Source organism: Piliocolobus tephrosceles, chromosome 10 (genome assembly GCF_002776525.5).
Source record: "Piliocolobus tephrosceles isolate RC106 chromosome 10, ASM277652v3, whole genome shotgun sequence".
Taxonomy (NCBI): domain Eukaryota; kingdom Metazoa; phylum Chordata; class Mammalia; order Primates; family Cercopithecidae; genus Piliocolobus; species Piliocolobus tephrosceles.
In genome coordinates, this window is record NC_045443.1 from 11301072 (window position 1) to 11317636 (window position 16565).

The 16565-nt window shown below is 35.1% G+C and overlaps 1 protein-coding gene across 1 annotated transcript; it reads right to left on the reverse strand.

Moving 5' to 3' along the window:
- Positions 1-3108: 3108 nt before the first annotated feature.
- LOC111552094 (taste receptor type 2 member 31-like) lies at positions 3109-4116 on the reverse strand. The gene has a single exon (XM_026455797.1). It carries the CDS (start codon positions 4112-4114, stop codon positions 3122-3124), a length of 993 nt encoding a protein of 330 aa, XP_026311582.1. The 5' UTR covers positions 4115-4116; the 3' UTR covers positions 3109-3121.
- Between the last annotated feature and the right edge of the window lie 12449 nt (positions 4117-16565).

The following is a 16565-nucleotide window of genomic DNA, read 5'->3' on the forward strand; positions in this document are numbered from 1 at the left end:
CATCCCAGGCTCTGTGGCACATGACTAATCACAGCACTTTAGGAGACTGACACGGGCAGATCACTCAAGTCCAGGAGTCTGAGACCAGCCTCGCAAACATGGTGAAGTCATATCCCTCCAGGAAACACAAAAATTAGTCAGGCGTGGTGTTGTGCCCCTGCAGTCTCAGCTGCTAGCAATGCAGGGGCAGGAGAATCACTTGAGCCCAGAAGGTTGAGGCTGCAGTGAGCTGTGATCCTGCCACTGCACTCCAGCCTCAGGGACAGAATGAGAACCTGTTCAAAATAATAACAATAATAATAATATATTACTTGGTACAATAATCAGGAAATGGAAAGTTTCTTAAATATAGTAAAATATCCTAAAGTTGAATGGAAGTAAATACCAAAAGAAAAGAAATAAACTTGAGAAGATTCAGGGACTTACAACATAGGTGATGTTTTAAAGCCTTCAGTGGCCCTAGTCCACATGTCAAAACAACCTTTGTTAAAGTAATGGCATTTTGCTCCCCCTATATATTTCCTGTCACTACAAAAGAGACACAATGTTTCGGGGACCTATTGGGATTTTGGAGACAACATATTCCACATTTGAGAATATTGCTCTGACCCATTACAGAAGTTTCCAAAGGCTACTGGTCTCAAGTGGAACCCAGAACAAAAGAGGGCTCTACAGCAGATATGGGCTGTGGTCCAAGCTGCTCTGGCCACTGTGCCAGGTGATCCAACACAAGTTAAAGCTGCTAGAGGCATGCATAGTGGGCATTATAGGACTCTGTTCATGTCACTGACAAGCCTGTAGGAGAGGGGGGAATAAATATCTGTGGAATTATTGCAAGACCATTCCCTCTTCAGCAGAAGAGTAACCTCTGTCTGACAAACTAAACAGCAAGTGCAGAAAATTAATCCAAACATAGAATACCTCTAAGCACAAGCCCCTATCAGCACAAAACCCTGTACAACTATGCAAGTCATATGCTCATAAAGTCAGCCATGACTGGAGGGTATGAGCACACCTCAGTGGCACAAGGAGGGGGCGGTATTGGACACAAACATGTGATTTCTCAGGTTCCATTCACTGTCTCCTATTCCCCTGGCTAGTACCTGGCCTGATCCAGATCATGCTTCCATTTGGGACTGGAATGTATCACCACACTGTGGGCATGAGGTCTGACTTTCACAACCTCCACCAAGGGACAAGTGATGTAAGACAAAACAGCAGAGCACCTCACTGTGAAGTAGCTGGTTACTAACTGAATTTTTTGAAATGAAGTGCCATTTTTGTTTATATAATAATCAACTAGAATATATTATATTACAAATATATAATTCACAATAGAAAAAAATACATATGCAAATAGACCAAAGTCTTCTATATGCTTTTTAAAAGTATTGTAATAGGTGCCACCTAAGTTTGATGTTCTACCTTGTCTCCAATTCAGACACCTGATACAGCTGCATCAAGACTATATTATTGTGATATTTCCCCTAAAATTGTGGAATAGCCAAACTTTTCCTCTGAGGAAGGATTCTTCTTGGATAAGCCGGTAAACTTAAACTGAGACAAGAACAGGGGAATTCACGCAATTGCAGATTTTGTGATGAGTTTCCTATTCATTGGTTTACCACATCAACTTACCCATTTTATCCACCCATTTATTTGTTCATTAAAATATCATTTTTGACCATCTGTTCTTGTTGCTGGGTTCTAGTTCATGGGAGTCAACAGAAAGCAAGAGAGATATGATCTCACTGTTTACAGTTCTGACATTGTACTGAGGGAGATATATGATTAAAAAATACATAAATCAGGTGTGGGGATGATTTATTTTAAGGTTTAAATAAGATCATTAAAATTTTATAACACCAAGAATTAATACAGTCATATAGAATTTAGCTGTGACCAAGACTGTACATTTCTTTCTTATAATAGAACTTCCTAGTAATGAATATGTCAACACACTTTCATCACTGACAACAAAATTACAATGTTAAGGCACATCCCATAATTAATACATAGATTTTATAGATACTATTTTAACATTTACAAAAACTTTCACTGAATTATTTTCCATAATTTCTATAGTATTTTTACATTGATAGGTGTTTTTTTTTTATTAGAAAAGAGAAGATTTGAGTTCTCTTCTCTAAAGTTTAGATGGAATTTTGTAAATAGAAGGTAAGGATATAATTAGCAATTCAGGGGCTTAAAAGTGCTTTAGAAAAAATACGAAAAATAATTTACATCAGAGCTCAATTTCAAAACAAGATATTCTTTAATTCAAACCCTGGAAGAAATGACTTTTGTAATAGCATACGTAAGCTGATAATAGTAATCAAGATCATGGTCATGATTTTTCATCCCTCTTATAGAATATTTTTTTTTCTAAGCTATTCACATACTTGTATGAAATCGAATATTCCTCAGTACAGTTTACGGTAGATATAGAAAAAGTTTACTCTGCATATGCTTGTAACTTAAATTTTATTGTGTGCATTGTTTTCTAACAATTCTGTTTGCTTTTTACTAAACATAAAATAGGAATTCATAATGAAATAAAACCCCGATGATAGATCCTCATTATTGATTTAGAATTGAATGACTTTACCATCCAAAAAGTTAGAGGTTCAAACAATGAATTCTAAACGCTCTGTGGTATATTTGTGTGGTTCAAATGACAATAGAAAACAGCAGTATTTTTCCTGAGATAAGCTGTTAGTTCTTAATAATTACAAGCAGCCATCATAAATTCTACAAGTGAAACATAAAATACATGTATGAAATAAATCTCTTCCTAATTCTGAGAAATTTTTGTCATATTTTATATAATTTGGCAGTTTGTGTGAAAAAACAAAAAAGAGTATGTTATTGTCAATGTTAAGTTTTTCATATCCACATAAACACCACACACACACACAGATATACACACACACACATATATATACACACACACACACACACACATTTTTAGAGTAACTTTAGGTAAAAGAATAACTTTAGGTATATGTTTGGAAATTACTCATACACATACATTACAGAAAACACAGTAAGAAATAGAAAATGTTTCATACACCACCAGTTTGTTTTCTGCTAGAAGACACACAATGCCCCTCTTGTGAATCTACGGAGATGAAGGCTTCTGTCCTTTCACCCAGTACCTCACTTGCCGCAAAACTGAAAGAAAAGTCTGCTTTAGCTTCTTGTTTCCCCAAATCAGTATGAATGGGTGGGTTGAAGGATAGCTGAATGTAACAGCTTCACAGAACATGAAGACAGGTTTGTTATCCAGACTCTCAAAACTAAAAGCTGCTATGATTAGGAACACAAAGTAAATGGCACATAGCAAGAGGAAAGAGATCACAGTTTGCAAAGCTTTTATGTGGACCTTGGTGCTGGGATCCTGAGATCCTTTGCCATGAAGCTGCATCTTCTTCAGATGTTTAAACAGAGAAGAAACTAACAGCAGAAAAGATATTAGGGTCAGAGTGAAGGGTACTAAGTTTACTAGCATGGTTACAGTCGCATCTGAAAGGTACATTGCACTCCTCAATTTGATCTTACAAGTCATGTTTCCTTTATATTCTTTTGTCCGTACAATCTGATTTATGTTTAGGACAAAAAGATGACAAGCCAAAAATAGCAAAGGCCCCAACAGCATCACCAGAATGACACTCTTAACTCTCCTCTTTAAGTGAAGAAAAATAAGGTTGGAGAAATTGGCAATCTTGAGCACATAAAATATGCTGAGGCTAGTAGCAAGCCAGTTGCTGAAATGGCTGGTTACTGCCCAGAGGTTATAAGCAGTAGTTCTTACGTCTATACTATAAAAAGCTAGATTCAACACATTTGAAATCCAATTTAATAAAAATGCCCAGAGCAAACCAACTCTGGAGACTGCCAGAGCAGTGAGAATTTGGTCAGCAAACGAGATCGTTTGTCTCTTGACCCACTCAATGCAATTTACCAATGCTATGAAGCCATTAGCAAAATTTCCAATAACAAATGTAACCACTACTAGAATGGAAAAAATGATGGGTAGAAAAGTTATCATGTCTGAACAGACAAAAAGAAATTTTTTAAATCCTGGTATTGTGTCCGGAGTTGGTTCCTGCATGTGGGTTCATGGTCTGGCTGACTTCGAGAATGGAGCCTCCGAGCTTCACAGGGAGTGTTACAGCCCTTCAAGATGGCATGCACCCAAAGAGTGAGCAGTAGGAAGGTTTATCTTGAGGAGCCAAAGGACAAAGCTTCCACAACATGGGAGGGGACCTGAGCAGGTTGTTGCTGTGGGCTGGGGTGGCCAGGTTTATTCCCTTATTTGTCCCCTCCCAGGTTCCATTGTTGTCCTATCAGAATGGCCTTTTTACAATCCTTCCTGCGATTGGCTACTTTTAGGATCCTGCTGATTGGTGTGTTTTACAGAGCGCTGATTGGTGCATTTTACAGAGCAATGTTTGGTGCTTTTTACAGAGCACTGACTGTTGCATTACAAGCCTCTGGCTAGCTACAGAGTGCTGATTGGTGGGTTTTTAAATAGTGCTGATTGGTGCATTTCACAATCCTCTTGCAAGCTAGAGAAAAGTTGTCCAATTCCCCACTCAACCCAAGAAGTCCAGCTGGCTTCACCTCTCAATGTAATATCACTGGTTGTGATTGCTTGAATGTCCTGACCTTAAATTCTATGCAAACCTAATTTGTGAATGTGCTGGGTCATTCTTTTTACTTTTAAATGCTGTGACCAGTGTCAAGCCAGAAATCACTATGGCATGTTAATTGATGAGTTCAATCATCTCTTTATGGAAAACATTCTTATTTTCAAACAACTCAAATTAACTATTTCATTCATGGTCTGTTCTTGTTATAGACTGGAATTATTCATACTGAAATTGACGGGAAACCTGAATCCTCATTTGCTAGTACATGAATAAGAACAAATTCACTTTCAGTGTTTACAATTTTTCTTCGTGTAACCTCTCCATCATTTGTTTTTAGAGACTTCAGTTGTTAGGGAAGTTTTATAACCCAGTACAGAGATCATATAGTAAATGTTTGAATCCCTAAAGGGAACTTGGTCATAACTAAGATCATCACCAATATGGACTTTTTAAAATGCCAGATTTAAATACACAGAATCCAAACTGCTTTTATCAAAAGCATCTAAGGTTTTCTTGAGAACCACAGTCAGGCCAATACTCCATAAGATCTGCTTGCTGCTAATACTTTTGTATAATTTCATTATTCACAAGCTCATAAATATGCACACAAATACACACACATGCACACCACTTATGAATGGAACATATTATTTTCTCATTATTTTCAAAATAAAAAATGAGTTTCCAAGAGATTGTCCAGATGAAATTAGTCCTATTTTCCCACTCAGGGTTTTCAGCCCATGAAAAATATTTATTTATCAAACATATTTCTGATTCTTAGGACTTTGGTAAAGTTTCTCTCAAGTCAAATGTTTAAACATTTATTATTAGATAAAATATTTATCAATTTTCTAAGAATTCCTGAGTACCAGACGCTTTGATATATAATCTTGCAGTATCCTCCTATCACAGGAAGACTGACTACCTTGCTCCTGAACTTCGAATCGATCATTTAACTTGCTTTGATAAGCAGAAAATTACTACACTTTGCATAGAGCTTTGAGATGGCTTCCATGCTGGGGATTCTTCCTCTTTCCGTTTACCATGAGAATATGGCCTGGTTAGTACACTGTTCCCAGACACAGAATGAGAAACTAATGAAGCCAGATTGCCATCACCTGATTCAGACTAATTTGGGAAAACTCTGTCTCCAAGATACAGAATTTGGCCCATCTCAAATCTCCAGAGCCATCCACCATACCCAGCTTAGAAAAATGAAATCAGTGCTGACAGCAGGGAAGGCCAAGGAGGGTAGATCACTAAGTCAAGAAATCAAGACCAACCTGGCCAACATGGTGAAGCCCTGTCTCTACTAAAAATACAAAAATTAACCGAGTGTGGTGCTGTGCACCTGTAGTTCCAGCTGCTAGGGAGGCCGAGGCAAGAGAATCACTTGAACCCGGGAGGCAGAGGTTGCAGTGAGCCAAGATCACCCCACTGTACTCCAGCCTGGATAACAGAATGAGACGCCATCTCAAAAAACAAACAAACAAATGAAATCCAAAGACATGCGAGACATATATGTCTAATGTAGTTTTGGAGGGTTTCTCCCACAGAAAAACATAACTGATAAAAGAACTCTGCTAAACCAAGAGTGTGGGAAATATGTACAACCTTGTTGTGTCAGGAATTCAGGAGCCAAAAGAAAAAATAGATGGGGAACGGCAAAGGTTTTTCCTGTGAGGTGGATAATTAAGGCTGGAAGAAATTCTTTGGAAAGATCTGGTCTTGGAATAACATCATCTCAAATTTCCTCATGTTGCAACTAAATAAGAAAGTTCCCATTTCAACTAAGAGTTGTATAAGAATGTATACAAATAGTTGATATTTACCCTTAGTATATAATGAGACAAGTAATAGTAATTTCTATGAGATATTTCTCCTAATTATAAATTTGTATATTAAAGTTATAAGTCACACTTAGAAATAAACCAATACAAAAATGGGAAATTCAACAATATATCATAAACACTCAAGTAACCATGATGCACGGCAAGAGAAGGAATATGGAAAACAGTCTAGTTCCATCTCCATGCCACGTTGCTGACATGAAATGGTAATGATTTTCTTCTTTTTGTAATACTTTTGTCAAAGAAGAGAATAAAAGAAAGGTCTAGGCATCCTCCTGCAACTTGGAAGAAACTAGAAATTGATTTGATGTGAATAGTTTTTTTTTGGATAGTAGCATGTCTGTTTCTGGGTCATCATCACAAACTCTCCTCACAGGGAAATTCAATTAGCAGTACTGGATCTCAAAATTTCATACAATTATTAAAATACAGTATCTCAACCACAGCTACACCATTCTATTCCATGATTTAAATTTTACTGTTTTTATTAGAAGAAATCAAGACTTCTTAGTTTATAACAAACTTTAAATGATCAAATAGTAAAACAGTACTTACAAGTTTATCAAAAAATGAAGGACATCTGACATAAGTAGGCTTGAATTTCCATGAAAACAAAACTGAATCTGGTGCTTCTGTGAAATTCCACCTTTCATTCCCTATCCTTGAATATAGTTCTGGTTATAGAACTATAATCTTCAAACTCCATCATCAGTCACTCAAGTGTAACAGAAGATCTGAGGTCTTACCTCTGTTAGACAATTTGGTCCTAAAATCCGCTCTTTAGATATAAAAATGTGTTCTTAAAATGTGTTATTTGCTTTATCTTTCATGTTAGGGAATTTTATTTACACTAAAATCTAAATTGTTTCTATAGTGATCATAGTGAAAGGACGATTCATTGAAGGTCATCCATAAATAATTATTTGCTTAAGTAATGTATTCTAAAATAAAATACACTTAATTTCTAAATCTAAAGTATTGAGCTTGACTTAAATTTGGCTGTTTACTACTGTACCTGTCCCACAATAGTGATCATTTTAAAATTATTTTCTAATTTATGTATTTAAATATTTCAAAAATGAATCATTTCATGAGCTAGATGAAGATACAGATGATGATGATAATGATGATGGCAGGTGAAAGGGATAATGCTATTTTGATAAACGTGATTTCAGCCTTGTTTCTATGTACTGGAATTCAGGGTAATGAGAGAACACTATTATTCTTCCTCATTGCCTCATAATTCTTCTATGATTCTCAGCATCAGGCCTAGACAAATACCCTCATATGGTATTTCATCAAGAATAATGTAAAATGAACATATTTTCATAATTTATTTGCTTTTTTTCTTTCACTGCATTTTAAAAATTGATAACAAAAATGACCTGCAACAATTAGGATTCTATTTTGAAGATTTGGGGCATTTTTTCAATATGAACATGGATACATACTCTGTGCAATAATACATTATATCAACTTTATTTCATCTTTTAATAGCACCATTAGTAAGCCAAATTCTTGCAAACGCTTTTTCCTATTCTTAACCATGGTGACTAAATCTGGATTATTTTACTCTAGCAGTCAAAGTAGCATTAAATATGCACGAACATACTCAAAGATCATGCTAAATAAGTTTCATACCTTAAAAAATTTGCCTGTTTATGATTTTTTCTCTAACACAGAGCCAAAAAAATTATAGTAACAAAATACTTTACCCAACACACCAGTGTACACAGGAATAGTATTGTGAAGTTAGAATGCTAAATATGAATATAAATATTTCATTGAGAGAAACATTTTTAATATACTTAATATATTTAACATCCATCATATTATAATTTATTGGAAATTCATGAATTTCCGACACTTTCAAATGTGTATTTTAATGAGATAATGCCATACTCAGCTGAAATGATGGCACAGATTTATAATTCTAGGAGTAGTGTATGAAAATTCCCATTGTGTCAAATCCTTTCCAAAATAAGTAATGTCAGGCTAACATTTACACTTTTGTATTTATATAAAATATTATTAAACAACATTTTCCAAGCGCTTTTCTATTTTTATTCAGAATGTATTTTTACGTTAAAAAATTACATTAATCTTTTTTCATTCTTTGACTGTTATTTCATATACACATTAAGAATGCCTTATATATTATGCATATTTATTTATGTTTTATTATAAATTTGTCTAACCTTTTTTCTTCAAGTTTCAAATACTCTTTTGTTATAAGCAAATGTAATTATAATGGAGATACTTCTGTTAATTGATCATTATGTCAAATGACTTTGAAAAAATATAATTAGTTAACAGCATACTGTAAGGGAAATTTCAGAATTGTTTAACAACTCTTAAAAGGACTCAAAGAAAAAATGTTGAAATATAATAATAGTCTACAAGTTTAATGTAGGCATCCATGGGAAAATATAAATGTATTATTGTTGTTAATGAAAAAATGATTGGTAGTAAATTTATCATATCTGAATGTTTTAAAGGCAGGCCTGATACCACTGGTCAAGATTCCCTATAAGGTCCTGACCTTAACTTCTATGTGTACCTGATTCCTGAATGTGCAGTAATGTTCTCATTCCTTTTAAATTCTGTGACCAATGTCAAACAGGAAAGCATCTCAGTATGCTAATGGATGAAATCAATGCTGCCTTTATGGAAAACACGATAATTTCCAAAACAGCTCAAATTAACTCCTATTCAAACACAATGTCCTTGCTGTAAGATAAAATTTTCCATATAGGTGTTGAAGTGAAAGCTGAATTCTCATCTACTAGACTCCCAATGAAGAGTTTTTAAATTGATCTGCAATTTTTTCCTTGTTTAACCTCTCCATAATTTGTGTTCAGCAATTTCAGTTGTTAGAGAAATTTTACAACCCAATACATAGATGACAAATTGGTTGTATTACCCAGTAAAGGGAGCTTGGACATGACTAGGATCATCACCAAAGTAGATTTAATTTTTCAATGCCAGTAATATGTAGAGTGAATCCCAACTTTTCCTACCAAAAGCATTCAAGGTTTTCTTGGGAACCTCAGAAAGGCCAATAATTCTTAAAACCTGGCGGCTAGTAATACTTTTATATAACTTACTGTTAACACGCTCATTAATACAAACACAGCCACACACATACACACATACTCATCCCCTCATGGACAGAAGGAATTGTTGTCCTATAATTTCTAAAATGCAAAATTAATTTCGGGGAGATCATCCAGGTAGACATAGCTCTATTTTCCCATTTGGGCTATTCAACCCATTTTCAATATTTATCAACTTATCTCTCATGCTGAGGGCCTTGAATAAGTTTTTCTCTTGAGTCTAATTCTTAAATATTAAGTTTTTAATTAAAATTCTCAGCAATTGTGTCACTATTGTGGGCTACTTGAAAAACATTTTCCATTGAAAAGTCTAGATTTCTTTGTATATAAATATTTGGTTTTATATTTCCTTATTTAATTTATTGATTAATTAATGGTTTAAGAGGAATAGATATTAAAATCAGTATCCAATCTTGGATTTTATTTCTTTTTCATTTTTTAGTACAACTGTTTCTAAGAGAGGATTTAGGAGTCAGACTGCCAAGATAGGAAACCAGATTTTCTGTTTCATTTAACTGTTGTCTGAGACTTCATTTCACAACTACTCTCTCCCTCAGTATAATCATCTGTAAAATTCAGAGGATAATAATATTCTCTTTGAGTAGCCTTTATGAGGAGTTAGTACACTATTTGTATAATTGCTTTCAATTTTAGCTGTCTAGTACAGGCAGGAAGAAACAATTATTAATTTTTCATATGATCTTATGTTACTTGATACATAAGAGATACCAGTGAGAACTTTCTTTTTTTTTTTTTTTTTTTGGTGAGGGAACAAGGGAGACAGGGTACTGCTGTGTCACCCAGGCTGGAATTCAGTGGCTTGATCACAGCTCACCGCAGCCTCAAACTTTTGGAAGCAAGTGGTCCTTGCACTTCAGCTTCTGGAGTAGCTGTGTCCACAGGCATGCACCACAACACCCAGCTAATTTTATTATTTTTATTTTTTGTAGAGACAGAGTCTCCCTATATTGCCCAGTCTGGACTTCAACTCCTGTTCTTGAGTGGTCCCGTCATCTTGGTCTCCCGAAGCGCTTGGATACAGGCATGAACAACCACACCTGGTTGAGAACTTCCATTTTTGAGCAGAACACACATAGCTCAGAAAAGCATGATATCCTTCTGCTACAACTAAGATAAGAGAAATAAAAGGCCAAAATTATATTTCCAATTCATCACAGAGTTGTACAATCACGGATGACCAGCTGAACTGAAATCCAGCACAGGGAGAGTCTGTATAGATTGCAGTTATATACTCAGTGCAACCCCTATCAAAACTCAGCAGATAGGGGGTTTCTACTTTCTGTGGAAAGTAGAAAACCACTCCTAAAATATATCTGGAAACATCAAATGGCCAGAACACCAAAGGAAATTATTAAAAAATAACAAATTTGAAGGATTACACTTTCTGATTTCAAAGCTGACTTCAAAGCTGCACTAATCAGGATTCTATGGTACTCGCATTATGGTAGACAAAAAGAACAATGAAACACACCTGAGAGTTCAGAAATTAATACCAACATTCATGGTCAATTGATTTCAAAAAAGGGACTACTGCAATTCAATAGGAATTATTCCTTTTTCCTCACAAACATTGCTGGGAAAAAAATTAAAGAATATTACCTCAAAGAATTTAATAAACAATTTCCCTAAGGTCAAGGATAAAGAAAGGATTTGGAAAGCAGGAAAAGAAAAGAAACAAATAATATACAATGGAGCTCCACTACATTTGGCAGCAGCCTTTTCAGTCGAAAAAGGCCAGGAGAGAGTGGCACACATATTAAAAGTGCTGAAGGAAAAAATGTTTTAGCCTAGAATAGTGTAACTGGAGAAAATATCCTTCAAACATGAAACAAAAATAAAGAGTTTTCCAGACCAACAAAAGCTGAGGGATTTCATCAGCATCAGATCTGTCCTATAAGAAATGTTGAAGGAATTACTTCAGTCAGAAAGAAAAGGACATTAATGAGCAATAAGTTAATCACTTGAAGCTACAAAACTCACTGGTAATAGTAAGGAGACAAACACAGACTAGTATAACACTGTAAATGTGGTGCATAAACCTCGCTTAAGTAGAAAAACTAAATTATGAACCAATAAAAAAAAAAAAATAGCAGAGTGGCTGGCCAGATGGCTGCATAAGGAAGAGTTGCGGTCTGCAACTCCCAGCGAGATCAATGCAGAAAGTGGGTGATTTCTGCATTTCCAACTGACTTATATGGCTCATCTCATTGCGACTGGTTAGACAGTGGTCTCAAGGGAAGCAGTGGGGGACAATGCAAAGAGGGGCAGTGCATTCCAGCCCCAGATACTACGCTTTTCCCATGGTCTTCATAACTCAAAAATCAGAAGATTTGCTCCAGTACCTATGCGACCAGGGCCCTGGGTTTCAAGCACAAAAGTGGGTGATCATTTGGGCAGACACCAACTTAACTGCACAAGTTTTTTTCAATACCTCAGTGGTGCCTGGAATGCCAGCGAGACAGAACCATTCACTCCCCTGGAAAGGGGACTGAAGGCAGGAAGCCAAGTGATCTAGCTCAGTAGATTCCATCCCCTTGGAGCCCAGCAAGCTAAGATCCACTGACTTGAAATTCTAACTGCCAGTGCAGCAGTCCGAAGTCAACCTGGGACACTTAAGCTTGGTCAAGGGAGGGACGTCCACCATCACTGAGGCTTCAGTAGGTAATTTTCCCCTCACAGCGTAAACAAAACCACCAGGAAGTTTGTACTGTGCGGAGCCCACCACAGCTCTGCACAGCCACTGTAGAACTGCCTCTCTAGACTCCTCCTCTCTGGTCAGGGCATCTCTTAAAGAAGGGCAGCAGCTGCCATCAGGGGCTTATAGATAGAACTCCCATCTTCTTGGGAGAGAGCACCTGGGGGACAGGGCAGCTGTGGGCACAGTATCAGCAGACATAAACATTCCTGCCTGCCAGCTCTGCAAAGAACTGCAGATCTCCCAGCACAGCGCTTGACCTCTGCCAAGGGACAGACTGACTCCTCAAGTGGGTCACTGACCTCTGTGCCTCCTGATTGGAAGACACCTCCCAGCAAGCTTTGACAGACAATTGGAGAGTATTATGTTAAATTGAATAAGTCAGAAATAACTGCAAGGTTTGCACAGAAAGGCAAAGGTAGTGGGGGCTAAAGGGAAGTGTGGCTGGTTAATGGTTACCACAAAAAAAATAGAAAGAATGAATAAGACCTACTATTTGATAGCACAGCAGGGTGACTATAGTCAATGATAACTTACTTGTACACTTTAAAATAAGTAAAAGAGTATAACTGGATTGTAACAAAAGAGGGTAAATGTTTGAGAGGATGGCTACCCCATTCTTCATTATGTGATTATTACACTTTATGTGCCTGTATCAACACATACCATGTACCCAATAAATATGCACACCTACTATGTATCCACAAAACTTAAAAATACATTTTAATAAAAGAAACACCTAAACTTCCTGTATCGGTTTACTGATAAGGTAAACTAATATGCCCACATAATGTGAAAATACCAAAAAATATAAAATAATGTTTTCAAATAAACTGAATACAAATTATGAAAACTTCCACATATTGACAGCAATTATTTTCTGTAGCCTATCAGCTTAAATTCAACTTCCAAGATTCCTAGTTCAATTTAAGACCTTAGACTAATATTAAATTCAGTGACTTCGTGAAAATCTTTGGATAATTTCTAGGTAAGATGGAATACTGAAATGTGGTCACCAGTCACAGGTTATATAAATAAATAAGTAAATATATGTAACTTTTATTCTTATTTTACATTTATGGAGTGGCTATTTGTTTGGATTACATTAACAAACATGGGAGTTTTGTAGGCTAATTCGAGCAAGTGTAAAAAGGATGTATATGACCTTAGAAATTTGTAATATATGTGCTTGAGAATTTTGCACATCTGCCAAAATAGTTATTTTTAAGAGTCCTCAATTACGTAACTTCCTGTTTTCTCTATGAAAGAGAATTACTTTGATTAATGTAATGAATATAAGTAGGAGTTAGAACCATGCTAGAAACAAGAATGGACAAGGAATATGACTGTTATGTAAGCGATAGAATGTGGTTTGGGTTTTCAAGAAAAGAGTATCTTCGCCTAAATGTTTTTTGTTGTTATCTCTGTCTTCACTGTGCTTCATGATAACTGAAATCTCAATTTAATTATTTTAACTGGGCTACATGAAGTCTGCCCTATAGATGCATGGTATAGGGACCACTCAAAGTTTGAATAGTTTATATTCAGAAGTTGGGTCTCCCCTTTTCTGGCCTTCTCCTTTCCCAGATTCTCTCCTGTCCTCCTGCTGCTCATGTTATTCCAAACTCAGTCCTCTGTTTCTTCAACCCAGTAAGTCTACAGTTTTTCTATTGACATTTTAGTCCTCTGCATGGTACACACTAGGGCCAGCTATAAAATCAGGAAACTCGCTCCTTGATATTTCCTTCTTTCAAGTGCTAACCGTTCTCCAGTATCTGCCTGTGCCTTTTCTTATGAAGTGATTTTATTTATACTAAAATCAAAATCTTTTTTATAGTATTCCTTGGATTAGTTTAATATCATCTATAATTGTTTTCTTAAGCAAAGTATTTTAAACTGCACTATACCTAACTTTCTAAATCTAAAGTATTCAGCTTGACTTGAACTTTGCTGTTTACTAATATAACTTTCCCATAATGACATCTCTTAGAAATTATATAGACGTTATCCAAATTATGTATGTAAATATTTCAGAAATAAATCATTTACTAAGATACATGTCAATGTAGATGATGTAATAATGATGATGATGTCAGCTAAAAGGGAAAATGTTATTTAATAAATGTGATTTGGGACTTCTTTTCAAAGTACTAGAGATAAGGGTCATCGGGGAACACTATTATTCTTACTCATGGCTTTATTTTATTTTATTTTTTTTCATACAGAGTTTCACTCTTGTCACCCAGGCTGCAGTGAAATGGTGTAATCTCGGCTACCTGCAACCCCACCTCCCAGGTTCAATTGATTCTCCTGCCTCAGCCTCCCAAGTAGCTGGGATTACAGGTGCCCACCACTACGCTCAGCTAATTTTTATATTTTTAGTAGACAGTGGGTTTCACTATGTTGGCCAGGCTGGTCTGGAACTCCTGACTTCAGGTGATCTACCAGCCTTGACTTCCAAAGTGCTTGGATTACAGGCATGAGCCATGGTGTTTGGCATGATTCTTATATTATTCTCAGAATCAGGGCTAGAAAAATACCCTCACATAGTATTTCATCAAGAAAAACATAAAACCAACATATATCTAATGATTTACTCGAGACTCACATTCTAAAAATTATGGCAAAAGTGACCTCTAGCAAAGAATACTCTTTTTTTGGCTGTTTTTTTCCACTTTCATATGAACTTAAATACTCTGTGCACTTATAGAGTGTATAAACTGCATTTCATCTTCTAATAGCATTATTACCAAGTTAAATTCTGTTGACAGCTTATTTACCTTCTCAGCTATGGTCACAAAATCTGGGTGATTTTATTATAGTAGTCAAAGTAGTTACACTAAATATGTTTTATGCCTTAACAAAATTATCTTTCTACTAATTTTTCTCTAATATTCAAAAAATTTGTAGTATCAAAATATTTTTCCTCACACGTGTACATATGCATGGTGTTATAATCTTTGAATGGTAAAAATATATGTACAATTATTTGATTTAGGGATAAATTTAGAATAATTGTCATGTATATCTAATGTCTGTATTACTATAATTTATTGGAAATTCACTAATTTCTGCCATGTTGAAATGCTGTTATCATAAATAATTAAATAGGAAATAAGAAAAAAGGTGTCTGGTAAAATACAGATGCTCAAAATCTGATGTTTCCAAGTAAAAATAATATTAAGAGTGTGGACATAGACTTCCTGCTTATCTCTTTCTTTTTTAAATTAATTTAAAGAAAAGTTTAAAATTTTATCTTGGATTTCTTACTATCATAATGCTCTACTCTTCTTTATTCAGCAAAAACTCTAATTGCAATGTCTATAAGAATATGTTTTTTCAGGCTATTTTGTATGCATTCATTTATTATATGTTTCTACTTTTTAAGTATTTTCATTAATGTGTAACATATATATAAAGTAATAAAATCTAAATGTACAGTAAAGAAAAAAATAGAGCATTAAGAGTCATGTTACCACATCTTGGTCATAAAATATAATTTGCCAGCAATCCAGACACTCCCCATTTGAGCCTTCCCATTGACATCATTTCTATTTTGTTTCCTTTATCCCTACTATCCCAATTGTTATGATAGTCACTCATATGTCTCACTTTAGAATTTTGACAACAATGTAATAAATGGCAATTCATTACAAATATATTTTTGTATACTTTATATGAATGGAATTATACTGAATCTTTTTTCCATCTTAGTATCTCTCATATCTATGTAGTTCAACTTTGTTCAGTTTCCTTGTTATTATCTTCTTTGTAAACATGTCTCTCTAATTGGTTCATTTTGATTGTTTTATAGTATTCTATTGTATAAGTGTGCCATAATTTATTCATACATTTTATCACTGATGGAAATGTAAGGGACTTCTCAACTTTAGCTACTAAAACTCAGTGATATGCATGTGTGTTCGTGTATATTCTGGTAAGAGCACAAATACTGGGTCTTCGAATGTGATCCATCATCTTAATCAGATGTTGCCATACTCAAAGTAATTGCACTGATTTACAATCCTGGGAGCAGTGTATGAAAATTCCCATTACTTCATATGCTTTCCAAAATAAGTAACATCAGACTAGTTTTTACACCTTTATATTTATGTAAAATATTAAACCTAACATTTTATCAGCCTTTTTCTATTATAATTTAAAATGTATCATCTATTTAAAAATTGTAACTTTTTAAATTCTATGACTATTTCATGCACATTTATTA